The sequence below is a fragment of the Gekko japonicus genome, unplaced genomic scaffold (genome assembly GCF_001447785.1).
Source record: "Gekko japonicus isolate JY-2015 unplaced genomic scaffold, Gekko_japonicus_V1.1 scaffold1667, whole genome shotgun sequence".
Taxonomy (NCBI): Eukaryota; Metazoa; Chordata; class Lepidosauria; order Squamata; family Gekkonidae; genus Gekko; species Gekko japonicus.
The window spans coordinates 408603-424918 of NW_015168702.1; the positions used below are offsets into that span (position 1 = coordinate 408603).

Consider the following 16316-nt stretch of genomic DNA (forward strand, 5'->3'; position numbering starts at 1 on the left):
GGAAAGTTGGCAACCCAAGGGTCTGGCCTTTCCTTGCTTCCCTGGGCTACCCCCTCCCTTTGGTATTGTGAAGAGTGAGGGAGACTATGTGGTCAGAGCACAACACAGATTATTAGCCCAAATAAAATAATTTATCTAACTATTTACACAAGTATGGTGCACACACACAAAGGCACAACTGTAGGAGTAAGCACACGCTATGAACCAACAGAGCATAAATCAACAGGGGTTAAACACAATCCTCTTTCTCTACACACAGTACTCTCTACCTCTGGAGCTTGTGGGCTCAGGATAGGATCATTCCTTGGACCAGCCTGTAGCTGTACTTCAGCCTCTCTCTCTTGCCCAAGAAAGCAGGGAAACTTCCATTCATTCCCCAGTCCAGCCGACTGTGGAGTGGCTGAATTTCTGCTGCCTCCCAGGGACAAAGACTGCCTTGGGACAGTGTTTTCCTGCACTTTTTGGGCTTGGAGCATTTGGGAACTGTAGGCCAGCAGATGAGGAAGCCCCATACAACCCAGTGAGTGATACCCCTGCAGGCCCCTCTCTGGAACTACAGCTCAATTAAACCTTATGGTGGAACATTTAAACAAAGAACCACAGCCATCTTACAAACACAGGTAACTGGCATTTCGTGACACCTACCAACAGCCACTGAGGGGAAAGTTAGTCCCACACAGGAGGCAAGCAGGAAAAGTGTCTTCGTCAAGAGACAAGAGCCAGTAATTCTGCCAGGGCACAGTGGCTGAAGGTGGAGTGGGTGGGGAAGAGGAGCAGACCCAGCACCCGGCCAATGGCACGCAAGTACTCTTGAGTGGCGGCTGATAGGCCAATGACAGAGGAAGCACATTAAATGTTGCCACTGGAAAACAGAATAATTATATAGAGACATGAAATTCTTGCACTACAGCGATATGGACAGAGAGCGAGAGAGAGAGAAGGAACGTTTACACTACAGAGATTCATGTATATCTTGCATTTCCTCATGGGTCGAGAGTAGGGGAAGTTTGCTTTGTATGGAGAAATCATCCAGACTCCTCATAAGTCAATGAAACATTCACAGAATTCAGTTTAAGTTATAACATATTTGGTAGTCTCTGCTGGACAGCCATAATCGTTTGAACAGAAGTAACACTGTTTTTATATTATTTGTTCCTAGACAGTCATGAGCTATGAAATCTTTATAAGTACTTCAGCTGTCATATATCACAGGACCTTTGTCTAATGGCCTCAAGCCCCTGTACCTCAAAATCCCTGTTGTATACACTATATTTCCGTTATCTCTACTAAGTATATGCCTGATATTCCTTGTTACCTGATAGTTTTGTATGATTTAATTTTTCCAGCTTCCGTATTGATTTCTGACTTGTTAAGAGATCATATGAACATTAAGTTGATGTGAACTGAAGTTAAAGGCAAAAAAGGCATCTTTGTAGATAAAACTAGCTTTATCCAGATCAATCCAAGTTCACAGATTTTTAATTAACAATATGAGCTTTTTAATATATCGAGTTTTAGATGAATATAAATTATCATGTATTAAATGATCCTAGACAAAAGGACATACATTGCGTCACTGAAAGTTATTAAATTGTGATGCAGATTTAACAGAAAATTCTCGTAAACAGGTGCTCGATCAGAATTAATTTTTGAAGTCCACCATTCTCTCATACTCATGGGACTAGAATGCTGCCCATTGTCAGGCACAGCACGTTGCTAATTTCACTCTGAAGCTTAAAAATTCCAATGCATTTTAACGTGTGAATCTATTACATTTTAAATAGTGTAAGCAACATCAGGGTATCCCAAAACTATAAAGGATAATTTCTCTCCTTGGGATTTTAAATCATTCATCTTGCCAGAAGCATGGTATTTTTATGAATGAAATCCATTCTGCCTGTGTCCCATACAAATTGTGTTCTATTATTATCTCTAGTAAAGCCTGTTACCAAGCAAGGTTTTTCTTCTGCCACTATGAGTTTCTTCTTTATGGAAGATCAAAATAAGATTTTTTTTCCTGGTTCCACACAAAGATTCCTTGTTTAAAAATGAAATCATACTCAGCTCTTCCTGGCTAGACTCATCTAAATGAACATTTTCTAATATTGCTGACATAAAGTCTAGAAACCATTATATCAGAGAATCCCTAATCCATTTAACTACCTGCCAGCAAAAATGCTAGATTCGGTAACCCAGCAACTAACATGTAGATTCAAATCCACATGGTGAAAAAGGTGCTTTCTATCAGATAGAATTCTAGCTAGCACCATTCTTTCTTTCACGGCTTTAAGGTCCAAGAAGAGCATTGTATGTGAAACTGTTGTTGATGAGAGTATGAAATCATCAGCAGACCTATAATGTGAGGGTCAGCTCCAAATGGAAATGATTTGATAGAAGCACTGGCTCCCTATTATCTTGTAGGCATTTTGGCCTGTGAAGCCCTAAAGCTCAAGCTCAGTATACCTTAGAAACTACATCCACCTCTGTGACTCATTACAAACTTCAAAATAAATTGAGGGACATTCTTTTAAAGATATCGTCACAAAGCTGATTCCCCTCTTGTATGTAGGTGTTTGCATTTATTGTCAAATTGTCGTATGTGAAAACCAGAACCCCATGTATAAGTGTTTTCTGTATTATTATCTAAGACACTGAAGTGCTTTACTTAACAAGTACCTGTACGTGGTTAGCTTACAATGAAATAACTAGCAGCTGGAAATTGTCAGAGTAATTGTTTGACAGTTGGTCATCTATTCAGTGTTACAGCTCAAATGTTACTTTTGACAGCTAGTGATTCAGAGTCCATCAGAGATCAGCTAATTAAGTAATTAAACATATTGATTGGTTGTCTAATTAGCTGGGCTAGTATATGAGAGTTTGAGGGCAGGGGATAGGTTATGCTTAGAATATGCTATACTAGAAGCCAGAGGAGAAGCCATATGCTAAAGCCATATGAGAAGAGCCTATAAAGCTGAGAGAAGGACTACCACTCTCTTCAAGATTTCCACTTTCCTGCATTATCTGCTGCTGAAAGAGCTGCTACTCAAGATGTTTGCTTTGGAGCTGTAAGCCACTTAGGGGCAGTGTTTAGAGATGCTAGTTAGGTTTGTTGTTTTGTCATATAGTCTTTGTTCCATTGGACACTCTTTTCCCTTACATGTATGTTTTTATGTTTTGTCTATTTTTGTAATCAATTCCTAAAATTATGTTTTTAAATCCTGGAGTGAGTTCCAGACCTAGGCTTATTTTGTACCAGTGCCTTACTTTCGCTACCAAAAGGACCTTTTGCTAAATTTTGCTAATTGGATATAATCAAATTCCTTATTTTATATAAAATCTTGGTCCGGTAACATCACTGGGGCACCCCGATGTCATGACAGATATTACCCATGTGCTATGTTTACACAGCAAAGGCACTTGGACAGGTTCCCAACAGTTATCTTTAGAAAATCAACAAATCTTTGGGTTTGACACTCCTTGCAGTCAAGCCATGCTCTAGTGCTACATGAGAAGTCAACCATTCTTGGCGGTTTCCTCTACTTCCTGGATGTGCATTCTCATAGTTCTCACTGGTAATCTTACAGGCCCATCTGCCTGTCTAGTTAGGTTTCAGATGAACATAACAAGAGTCCAGCTGAAATAGACCAGTGGTCCATCTAGCCCAGCATGGTGTTTCACATAGTAGCCAAACCAGTTGCCCTGGAGGAACACTAAAAGTCCATAGAGGCTAAGGCCTTCCTCTCATGCTGCCTCCTAGTACTGGTATTCAGAGAGTCAAAGGACAGACCTTCAGGTAGAGGGGTTTCACAGCTCCTGTGTCTCCATGCAATGTGCTAAGCTATGTCATTTATACTGTGGTTCCTTTGGCCTTGTCAAGATAGAGTCTGGTATGTTTCGTTCCTGTATGTGAGTGTCTTCTTGGGTCTAAGGGTACATGACAGTAAACTGCACTGGCAGACAGTGTGAGAGTCCAAGGTTACCCAAAAAGATAAAATGGCTAAATGGGAATTGGAAACCCAGGACTCTCCAGTCCTAGTTTCATGCTCTAACCACTATACCACAGTGGCTCTGTGGTCACTTTCTTATTCTCACTTTAAAAGCTACACAGTTCATTTCAGTATCTGTCATTGTTTTGCCACAGTAAATAAGAAACTTTTCTTCTTTAGTTATTAGCTGAAATAACTTGCTTATTGCAAACGTGGTGCTCCTGAAAGTGCTGCAGGAAAAATCTGTTGAAATTGCTTGGGCAAGGTTTTTGCCTTTCAGTAAACCAAATGTTTTGACAGGGGGGAAAGTCCAGTCCTACCACAAAATTCACAGGACTTGTTGCTCGTGTACATTTTTATATGTCAAATGTATGTGGCCATGTTTAGAGTTCTGAGTACAGTTATCATATTATCACAAAAATAGTATCATAAAATTCAAAAACCAGCTTGAGGAATTTGTATAACCTCTATAAGGAAAGACTAAGAACAGTGTCACTTTTTTGTTTTAAAAAAAGTCAAGTAAGGAAAGGGAACATGCAGAGGATTATACATAATATTGAAGGTTTTCTTCCATGTTCAGGATTTAAGCAGGCTGGCTTCATCTAATAAAACATAAAGAACAATGACCACAGTAATACTCTTTGTAGTTTTGCTTGCTCATTTAAGTGAAACCTGTTCATTTGGATAGCCACAGTGGTCTTTACATTATATATGTGAGATATTTTTTTCCCCAAGCATAAACTTCAATTAGATCAGGAACTTCATTTTCAAATGAAAATGTATTTTTAGATTCATTAAACATAAAGAGACGTACACCTTGCCATGTGAAATTTTTAGATCCCCTTTCTTCCTTTTTAACTATAGCATTCTACTCCCAGTATGCTGAATTTTTTTTTGTCCATTTCTTTATTCCATCCAGGTATGAGATGAGTGACTGAATGTCACAGTTATATTCAACACAAACAATACATTAATAAAAAGTTCCTAGCTGATTCTTTCATTTGTTTTTAGTATGTATGCAAGTGGAAGAAGACTATAAAAAGTAAAGGTAAAGGTTCCCTTTCTCGAAAGCCAGTCGAATCCGACTCTAGGGTTGCGGTGCTCATCTCCGTTTCAAAGCCGAAGAGCCAGCGCTGTCTGAAGACGTTTCCGTGGTCATGTGGCCGGCATGACTAAACACCAAGGCGCACGGAACGCTGTTACCTTCCCACCGAAGTGGTACCTATTTATCTACTTGCAATTTCTTGCTTTCGAACTGCTAGGTTGGCAGGAGCTGGAACTAGAGATGGGAGCTCACTCCATCATGCGGCACCCGGGTCTCGAACTGCTGAACTACTGACCTTCCACAGCTCCATATACATGTACATTAAGATAAATGCCTAGTGTTTGTTCTTCAAGTAGTGGGGAAGTAGGGATCTGGAAAACAAGATGACTGTTGATCCAGTTTCCAAGTGATTAGTGATGTGTTATGTGTATGGTGGGTTACTTTGGCAAAAAGAAAATCTCTCTGCCTTTGCAGGTGTGACCTATGCTCTCTGCTGGTCAGCAGCCATAACTTTAGGTAGAAATATATAACAATGTGTTGGAACTACATTTCATGCTTGCTTCACTCCACCCATTCAAACACTACATCACTGCCATGATAAACTGAAAATCACTTATGTGTGTGTTTGGGGCTCCTCACAGGTGCAGTAACATTCAGTTATGGTTCCCAAAAGGGCCAGCTACATGTCTTTTAAATACTAGTCCTAAAAATAAGCAGTGCTGGTGTAGATGCTTAATATGTGATGTAAGCAAACTACATAAGAAGCATGTTCAAAGGTTTTTTTCAGCTGCATAGAGCTTCAGCTGTATGGAAGTGATTTTTAGCAGCCTGTTACCCAGATTGGTGTACAGGTGCCATGGTAGTAACATGCAGAGGTGTCCCCTGCCCACACAGACCCAATCAATCAATCAATAAACCTTTAATGGCATATACAACATTAAGACCCAAACATGTGTCTTTCGTGCACTTGGAACCTCATTGCCTATGTATACAGAGGAGCAATCAACACTTGGAGAAATGAGGGTGGGGGAAGAATCTTCAAGAAAGAGTAAGAGTGTTTTCATTTTACTAACAGAAGAGCATAGAGTAATTGATGCAATATGGAAAGCAGTAATGAATGAAAGCTCCAGAATAGAAATGCAGTATGGTGGAACAATAATCACACAAAACCTTTCCCTGGGATGGCTGCCTACCTAGATAAAATAAACCTTTAAGAGAAAATAAGACATATGAGCCTGATTTGGGGGAAGGGGGAGTGTTGTCTGTAATGACAAAGGACCAATGTTGGGAGTTGAAACTGAACAGAAGAAGGCAGATGTTTTAGTGCCAGGTCAATGGAGCAGAGGTTCAGGGACTAGAAAAAAGGAGGAACCACCAGTTAGGTGGGGTAACAGGGAGTTTCCAAGCTGGCTACAAAAAGTTGTGGCTGAAGGGCGACTCTTTATGCCCTTTTGCCAAGGAAGAGGAGGGGAAGGGGTTTCTTGGCATTGGAATGTAAGGATAAAAATGCAGGTTTTTTGGGGAGGTGCAACTAAGTGAAACCTTTGTAGTGGAGGGGAGTTTCCTTTTTACTCTTGGAGTGTCCAAAATGTTCCTTTGTGGAGCTCTGGAAGTCAGATAAGTTTGCATCTGTGGTTCAGGTAATTGCCATGATTAGGGAAGGGCTAGAACCTTCCTGTCTAGTCATTTAGATATGAAAGAAATAGTTGTGATTGGCCCATTGCTTATTGTTTTGTAAATCTGTGTTGTTGGTTATGATCAGATTAGCTGATCATAACCAAGGTCCTTGGGGAAATGGCCCTTGATGAAATCTCACATAGGATGATTTTATGCATATGACTGATAGCCCGCCAGGCTTTCATTTGAGGCAGCAGGTATCCAATTCAAACTGGCCTCCCCCCTCCTCCCCCCTATGAGTTGCTCTTATGTGTCTTCTGAGGTATAATTTATTTTAAAGTATTAGTGTTTTACTTATCTTATTGTATTTATTGTCAGGGGTCATTTCGTAGAAAAAGAGCTAGGGGAACTCATTAGCATAACTCATTAGCATATGCCACACACCCTGACATCAGGGGCCCTGCGGTGGACCTGCAAGGCCAGCGGGAGTGTGAGGAATCCCCGCGAAGGCCCTCCCTGGCCTCAGGCAGGCAGGGGTGGGGAGAGGCGGGGAGGAAGCAACTTACCCTCCCTCTTCTCCTGCCTCCTCCTGGCTGAATGAGGGCCGGAAGCGGGGTGGCCGGAAGCAGGGGGCGGGGCTTCATCATGTGCCCCGCCCCCCTGCACCTCACCCGGGGGAACTGTGTTCCCACGCGTTCCCCCCCCGAAATGACCTCTGTTTATTGTATTTACTTTGTTATTCTGTTTTTATGATGTAAATCTGCACTCAGCAGATTATTATTGGTTGGAACCTGCCCTGAGCCTACTTTGCAGGGAGGGCGGGGTAGAAATGGAAGGAAGGAAGGAAGGAAGGAAGGAAGGAAGGAAGGAAGGAAGGAAGGAAGGAAGGAAGGAAGGAAGGAGTGGACCTGTATTCCTTTTTTCTTTGGCATGACTCACTACTTTTTGATATCAGTTTAACTCAGACTTCAGCTGTCTTTCTAGGGCTCACACTCTGGCATTCATAGGTACAGGAGGGAGAGAAAAAGGGGGTCCCCTTGGCTGAGGGCATCAATCCTCACATTGTACAAGTAGTGTTGGCAGTGACCCCGGGGTGTCACAGATATCAATGACAGTGAGCAGAAAGTGGACGCAATGTCACTTTCCAATGGAAGAGGGTTTTTTAGTATTAAGAAGATAGTAGAATTCTACAATGGAGTAATTTGAATTGTAGTATTCTCAGCACACTCGAGTTTTCAGTTAATGTAGCACATGGATAGTAAACATTCTACAATGATGATTAACCGGTTTGGGAAATGTTATCATACTTGCCAATTTAGTCAGAAATAATACCAATACCTAGTTTGGGTATGGAACTGTATTGGGAAGCAGATGTTAATAGAAGACCAAATGTAGCTGTAGCATCTGAGACATTTTCTATGCTAACAGAAAATATATTTACTTTTAAATTGATTGTGGTTTCTTCTATACAGTACTTAATATTCATATTTATATTAAATAATAACTTAAACATCTAAACATGATTTATGAATGAATAAATATATGATAAGAGCCAAGTCTATTTAGTATCTCTCTATGTATCTTTTGAAATGAAATGGAGAGCCAAGAACTAAAAAACAGTTCTGTTCACTTGAGGGATTGACATTTTAATCCTTTGTTTGGTCCAGCAAAGGCAATTGTTTCCACTTGCTCATCTTCTTGCAGACACACTTAAAAGGATCCTTCCTTCCAGTGTGTATGGTTTTGTGTTTGGGTCAGTTTTCTGCACTGATATGTCAGCTTTGACAAGGTCAGTCACCTGCATGTATGTGGGAAGATACTTCTAACATTATGAATAGAACTGTCAAAAGCTGAAACAGTGAATCTCTTTTGGCATTGGCCCAGATCTTTCATGCAAAACACTGCTGTTTATGGAGCTTTGCATTTTGAGCACAGTGTCTTCCCCTGTAATAGCTGAGATGGTGAGTGTGACGTATGTCTTCAGCATATAATCTTGACAAATTTCTTAGGGAAAATAACAAAAGTTGATTTCTTGACGTGTGGGGGGATACAAAAATGCGTATTTACTAGGGTGCACTTATGGAGTATATCTGGGGTGTGTGTGGAAGTTACATGATCAAATTATTCTTAATGTGCCTCCCCTTGCCTTCACACAAATGGAAGTTGAATGCCACGAACTTATTCCATATGTCTCTTAACATATATGTTTGAGTTTTGGTAAATAGATTCAGAAAGCCTGCCCCCAATGGCAAGTAATTTTTGTTTATGAGTACATAAAGTATGCATGGTACTGTAAACTATGGCTTTGAAATTAAAAATGTTTTTAAAAACTAAGAAGTTGAAAAACAAAGTCTGGACTTGTTATAGTAAATGTTAGTACAACCTGAAAAAGAGTTAACATCCTTCTAAACCCAGTGAATGAGAAGGATGTAAATCTCTTTAGGATTATGCTGGTAATGAATGTAGACACAGACCAATCTTCACATTTGGGTGATATGTGAATTATATGGCTTTACTGACCAGTAGAACATGCAACCCTCAGGGTTCTGCCTTTTCACTGCTGATCTGTTTGCAAGCAGCTGTCCCAGCCAACTACTACTTCAAGAAGCAGAGTTTTAGAACAGACAGAGGAAATAAGGGACAAATAAAAATAAGAGTTTTCAGGAATTGGTGCACCTCAGTAAAATGACAGAGAAGAGCATCATGTCCTGAGCTCTGCAATAATAGCATCTTAGATGCAACCATATGCATCTCACCTCCTGTCTGTGTAATCACTGTTCCATATACAAAGGCATTAGCTGCTACTGTTGTTGGGTAGGTACTAAACCCCCAGCGTTGAAGATTTCAGCAATTTTTTTTAATACACAGAAGATGCCTCATTGTGTATGGCTCCCTGTCCTTACAATGTTTCCATGGAGGAATAGTCACAAAGTTTCTAAGGTTTAAATTTACTTGGACTGAATTTGGTAAAAATGTTCTAAAATCATTTGCCATTCTTAGAAATTGCCTTACGCCAGACACATCTTGAGATTCAGATAATGTCAAAAGTAAGCGTACAGAATCTGGTTGGATACCCTGTGTGCTAACGATATGTCCAACAAAATATATAGTTTCTTTACCACATTTGTATTTCTCATTCAATGCAAATCCAGTTTATTTGAAGTGTTTCAAAACAGTGTGCAATCACTTATTATAGTCCTGCTTATCCCTAAACACAATCTGAAATCTGATTCTTGAAGTCAATGAAAGTCAAAATGGTGGCACACTGAAATCATGCCCCTCCCCCAAAGGAATTAAGAAAAGAGTCAATAGTCTATATTCTTTGGCAGGGGGGATTTGTAAAAAGGTGGCTATAAAATCAAGCTTTGAACATTCTTAGGCTTCTGATACCTTTCCCAAAACTAGGATAAATCAGATCTGTACCATTCCACTGTTTACTAATGTATTTACAATGTTTATGAACCTGCCTTCAACTGGGACCTGAGGCAATGGCAATGGTTATTTACTAACATTGACTGTTAGAATAAATAAATTAACCACCTCGAGCAGGTCTTGGGAAATACAGCTATGAATTTTCTAAATAAATAAATACATTTTGATACAGTGACTAATCATGATCTATGCAAAGAAAAACGTAAAAGCAGTTCATTTCTTCACAGTTCTAGCTAGGTTTCAAATGCCAGTGTTTGTGAGAAATGATGGAGATATGGAAGAAATTTTGTCAGTGGTTAAAGGTATCTGGTTGGGTTTAAGTTTATTATCACCACTGTCTGACTATTAGCATTCTAAAATGTTAAAAATTAAATATCAGCAGTCATTAGGTTCTTCACAAAAAATTTAGGTTCTTCACATATTTTATTGAATAATGGAAGTACATCTTTTCTTCTTTATCTTTTTCAAAACAGGTGCTTTCTCTGAAGCAGCTTTATATGCTCGAAAAGACTTACTTCAAAGACCAACACATGTTGCTACCAAAACTTTCCAAGCATTGCGCATATTTGTGAACAATGAACTGCATGAGCTCCTTGCAGGATTAAAGGTAGCTGAGAAGTTTCTTAAACCTGGAGGTCGACTTGTAGCACTTTCCTTCCATTCTTTAGAGGATCGTATCATCAAGCGATTTCTTTATGGAATAGATAATTCAGAAAAATTTAACCTCAATGTAAGGCAGAAGATAAGGCAAATGGGAAAGAATTCTTTTGAAAAAGAGGTGAGTAATGACTTGCCCACAGATGATGTTAAGTCAAGATGGACTGCTATAAGAAAAAAAGTCCTTACTCCCCAGGCTAAGGATAATGATGAAAATCCAAGAGGGCGCTCAGCAAAGCTAAGAGGAGCTTTCAAATTGTAAATTGTTATTTTTCCTATTTTTCAATGTCTTTATAATACTTATCATTCAAGATGAAGACATAGAGATGATTAAATTAAAAGTTAAAAACAGCTATTTTAGTGGTACTCTTTACTTCTGATTAAACTGAATACTGAAGAACAGAACATCACATGACAGGATAACCTTTCTGAAGAACGTACGGTTACATTTTGATACATTTTGCAACACTGTGCAGATTAAATGATGAGTAAAGTGATGGTTTTCCCAGCTGTATACAACTGGTCATTTTACATCGAAATTCACAACTACTTAAATAAGTAGTGAATAAATCATTGTCCCATATTATGTTTTTGAACTCCAAATGAAATGTATTTGTTTTAAATTAAGGAATATGAGGAATAATAATGAAAATGTTTTTCACTTTTTAAAAATTATACTGCATTCCCCAATTTTCATTATATGTACCATTAAATATTAAATGCACGTATCGTGCTTCAAAAAATTTATTTAAAAGAAGCTTCATCTAGAAAACAGCAAACTGTGTGTTAAATAAATATTTTCCTAGAAACATTAAATATGAATAAGTATACTATTTTGGATAATGCTGCACATTGAAGCACATTTCTAATTCAGTGTTGAAAGGCAAATTTATGACTTGAACAATTAAACTGAAGAGTAGTGGTATATGGTATGTGAGGGTAGACAATGTCATAAATTATTTCAGCAAAGGTTATTCAGAAGTGATTATGTATGGTGGTACTGCTTCTGCCTCAAACTGATGAGTGGTATGTTCCAAAACACAGCAGTAGTTTCTAATTTAATCAATAGGGTTTCAGTTGCCTGTTGTGCTAGACTAATCCACCAAAGAAACATGGCTAATCTGTCAAAAGAAAAAAAGAGGGAGAAAATGAGAGGGGAAGTACTTCGTAACCATCATAAAATTTTTATTGGTTTTTCAGGGAATGAGGTATAGCGTCTATGCTCAACTTAGACTAGAAAGCTGGGAGACCCCTCATTTCCCCCTGCATCCCCACTGTTTCCTTCTTCTCTTCCCTGACAGCCCGCATAGCCTCTCCTTTTTCTCCTTTCCTCCCATCAGCCAACCTAATCTGTTCCCTGTCTTCAGCATTCCCCCTTCCCTCCCACAATAACATCTCCCTGAAAAAGTCTGGCCCAGTGGTGTGGTGGCTGCCACCAGGCCCAGTGTTTTCAGCCTTTCCACCTTCCCTGCCTCTCCCTTGGAAAAGTCTGGCCAGGCTGGAATGGGATGGGTTGTGCAGTGGCTGCTGCCAAGCCAAGTTACATGGATAGTGAGTTTTTGCTAGTTGCCACTGGGTCTGTTTCCAGCAATTCCTCTTCCATCAGGGGACATGACAGTGGGGAAGGGGGGCTTTCCCAAGGCTGTTTTGGCCTCCCAGTCCACTCTTACTACTTCTATCCCAGTGGTTTTGCTTTACAGAAACCAAGGTTGGTAGCCAGTGCAGTGGCACAGCACTAGCTGGACATGAGCCTGCACAGGCATCACCATCAGCACACGTGCTGCCACATTCCACACTAACTCATGTTTCTGGGTCAGGTTCAAGGGCAGCCCCACATAAAGTGAGTTGCAGTAATCTAGTCTGGAAGTGACCATCACGTGGATCACTGTAGCTAAGTCCTGGGATGTGAGATACAGGACCAGCTCTTGACCAGCCGCAGATGATAAAAGGCCAATCGAGCAACAGTGGCAACCTGGGCCTCCCTTGAAAGGGAGGCATCCAGGAGCACCCCCAAGCTCTTCACCCTCAGTGCCAACTTCAGTGGCATTCTGCTGAGGGCTGGGAACTGGATTCCCGATCCTAGATCCCCATGACTCAGGTACAGGATCTTTGCTGGATTTAATTTCAATTGGCTCTGTTGAAGCCAGCCAGTCACAGCCTGTAATGCCCTGTCCAATACCTCTGGGGCAGAGTCTGGCCATCCATCCATCCACAGATAGAGCTAGGTGTCATTAGCATACTGATGACAACCCAGCCCATATAGATGTTAAACAACCTCCTGTAGCACCCCACATTCTAGCGGGTGTCACTGGGACGGTCCCCCCCCCAAGTGCCACCCTCTGTCTGACCATAAAGGAAGGAGAAAAGCAATTGTAAAGCAGTCCCCCATATCCCAGTGTCAGCAAGTTGGTGGGTCAAGAGATTGTAGTCAGCTGTGTTGAATGCTGCTGTTAGATCAAGAAGCAACAGCAGGACCAACCCACCTCAATCCAGATGTTTCTGGAGATCATTCGTAAGGGTAACCAGCGCAGTCTGTATCCCGTAGCCAGGGCAAAAGCTGGACTGGAATGGGTCCAGGATTGCAGCATCATTCATGAAGGCCTGGAGCTGGTGAGCCTAATAGTGGCTGCACAGCAAAAAAGGGTTCATACGTACCCTTATTTGTACAATGTTTTGACCGGAGCACAAGATCTACAGAGGTCCAGGGACAACACAACCTTGACTATCCATTTCCTGCAAGACCATGGTTTTCTAATAAATCTTCAGAAAAGCCAGTTGGTTCCCACCAGGGACATCATTAATCTAGGGACCAGGATAGATACATATGAATCAAATGTCTTCCTGCCTCCAGAAAAACAAATGAAGATCAGGAAAGCAGTGCAGTCCATCTGCAAGGAGAAGCTGCTGGGCCTTCTCATATCTATGATAGCATAGTGTCATGGTCGCACGTCTATGCATCACAGCAAAGGCTCATGTAAACCAGTGCAGTCTATCTGCAAGGAGAAGCTGCTGGGCTATGATAGCATAGTGTCATGGTCGCACTTCTGTGCATCACAGCAAAGGCTCATGTAAACCACCAAGGAGAATCAGGGCAGCTCCTCTTCATCAGGAAGCAGTGCACATATTCCAGTGTGCAGAATAGCATTTGATGGGACTGAAGGCTCAGCATGTTCAGGGCATGCTGGACGTTCATGTGGACTGGCTGAGTCGGGAGGACCTGAACCAGGCAGAATGGTCCCTGAACACCCAAGTCATTGCAGAATGAGAGACTTCCGGTTTTGGCGCATTGATGGCAGGCGCGCTCCTCCAAAGCTCTGGAGAGAGCGGCCCATGACCCGGTGGCAGGGAGGGAGACTGGCTGGCTCTGTACTCTCCCTGGAGCCCTTGTAGAGGGCTCTCAGCCTGGGGCGCTGGGGGTGCCTCTCCCAAGGTCAAGGCCAAATGATCAAGGCTCCCCACTGCCCCTATAGGTCCTGCTGCTGCAGTACCATTCTGGGCATGAGACGAGCATACCGGACCAGCGAGCAACAGACCGGGCAAAAACAAAAAGACTTTCTCTTACCTGATGAAGTGGAGTGAGTAAGATGCTAGCCCGGGTGCCCCCAAGAAAAAGCAGAAGGGGGGGAGGCTACCCAACCCTAGAAAATGACAAAGAAGATTTAAAAGCATTATAAAGGGGACAGAAAGTGGTGGCGTTTGAGCGGATTGCTGGTTTCAACTAACACAATGCCAGACTGTTAAAGGCATTAGAGCTAATAAAGTTTTAAAGACTTAACCGAACTTTCCCCGAAATATAAACAATGTCTTATCAGGATGAAAAGATGGCAGCGAAAGCAAAGATTCAACAAGGAACTGCCAGCTCAGCACATCCGGTCCCCAAACCAGAAGCGAACTTTGACTTTCCAGGCATGCTGGATACTGCATTGCAACCTCTGGTGGCACAGATGACTAACATCAACAAGACCTTGGAATCTTTACAAAAACAGCTAAAAGAGTCTAATAAAAGAGCAGAAGAAGTGGCAAACAAAACAAAAGCAATTGATCAAAGACTGGAAGTTGTGGAAAAAGAAAAATCTTCAGACAAAACTCAACTTTTGCAACTGCAAATGGAAAAATCTTCATATATGCTGAGATTTCAGGTTGTTCCAGAAAAAAATATTCATATATGCTGAGATTTCAGGTTGTTCCAGAAAACAAACCTGAGAATCTAAAAGAAATCCTTAGCAAAGTGCTTGCACCAGTGACAGGTATCAAGGCGGAAATACTACAAAGCAAAATGGATATGGCCTATCGGACATATTCAGAATTTATTAATAAAAAAACCTGCCTGGTGAAATATATGTCAGATTCTCTAAGAGGTCCATGTGGTAAGAAATTGGAAAGATGGAAGGTTTGGGTTTAAAATGAACAAAATAGTTTACAAAATCCATGTACCCATCTCTGTCATTGCTAGAAAAACAGCTGACAGCCATAAGCCTGTCTCACTACACCAGACCATGATTCTTTTGAAGCCCTTTTTGCTCTAAGCAGAGTGTTCCTCTCAGTGTACGCAACATTCCATTCCCAGCCCCAGGTGTGAGACTTACAATAAACAGCTGGTCAGGAAAGCCAGTTTGGGAAGTGACAGACCCCAATTTCCTAGGCAATAAAATGTGTGGCCATTTGGGCAGCTGATAGACTTCAATCCAAAATGCAAACTAAATTCCTGGGATACAGAATTTCACACAAACCCCGCTTTTATCTCAGCAATAACACCAAAAGGACAGTTTGTTTGAATCAATATGAGCATGAGACCCACAATTTAAAGACAATAACAATTGCAGCTGGACCCTAATCCAATATGCTATCTCAGAGACAACAAGATTTCACATACCCCACCTTCCCCTTTGAAGTAGCCCTCTGATAGCTTCAAAGGGACAGTGTAGCCCCAAATGGTGGGAACACAGGGAAACAATAAACACATCCCAGTAAATGAGTGTGAACTTTTGGTGTAAGGAAGGGATTTACAATTTCAACTTCTAGGAAACAATTTACAGTAGGCAATTTCCACTTGTAAATGGTAACTGTGATAGGATTATCAAAAGAAACCCTTTGATCATTTGGTATAAATACTGGTGAAAATCCAACAGAATTTCGTTGGCTTCTGAAAGCTCAGGAAATCTCCTGAGAGATTGGAAGTCAACCCGAAGAGGCCTTTTTGCTTCTTGCATGCCTTTGGGGTGGGTTACTTTGTCTGCATGTTCATTTTTTTCTGTGTGTGTTTACTATCTATAGTTGTTGAAATAGAAGTGTATTGTGTTGGCAAGCTGATACAGCGTCTTGCTGTTCATCTTGTTAGGTAAACTCTGAATACTGAGCCCTTTAAATAAAAAAGATATATAAGAAGAGAAACCTTTGCTTGGAGTGTCTCTAGCCAGTGCTCAGTGTTTCCAATTTTGCACCTTCCGCCTTTGGTAAGGAGGCATCACATTCAGAGGAACACGAACCAGAGGGGGGGGGTGGGAACACATTTTCTACCAACAAATGGTGCCCTCGTGACTCGGATCCTCTACGCCTCACAAGGAGACCAGCGCTGGACT

General features: G+C 41.1%; 1 protein-coding gene across 1 annotated transcript in view; it reads left to right on the forward strand.

Annotated features, from left to right (window-relative positions):
• The window catches only part of METTL15 (methyltransferase like 15), a 37904-nt gene extending 26905 nt beyond the window's left edge, over window positions 1-10999 (forward strand). Inside the window, exon 5 of the mRNA XM_015415508.1 lies at window positions 10554-10999. Within this exon, the coding sequence (XP_015270994.1) occupies window positions 10554-10999 (446 nt within the window). The remainder of the gene's footprint in view (window positions 1-10553) is intronic.
• Window positions 11000-16316: the final 5317 nt, after the last annotated feature.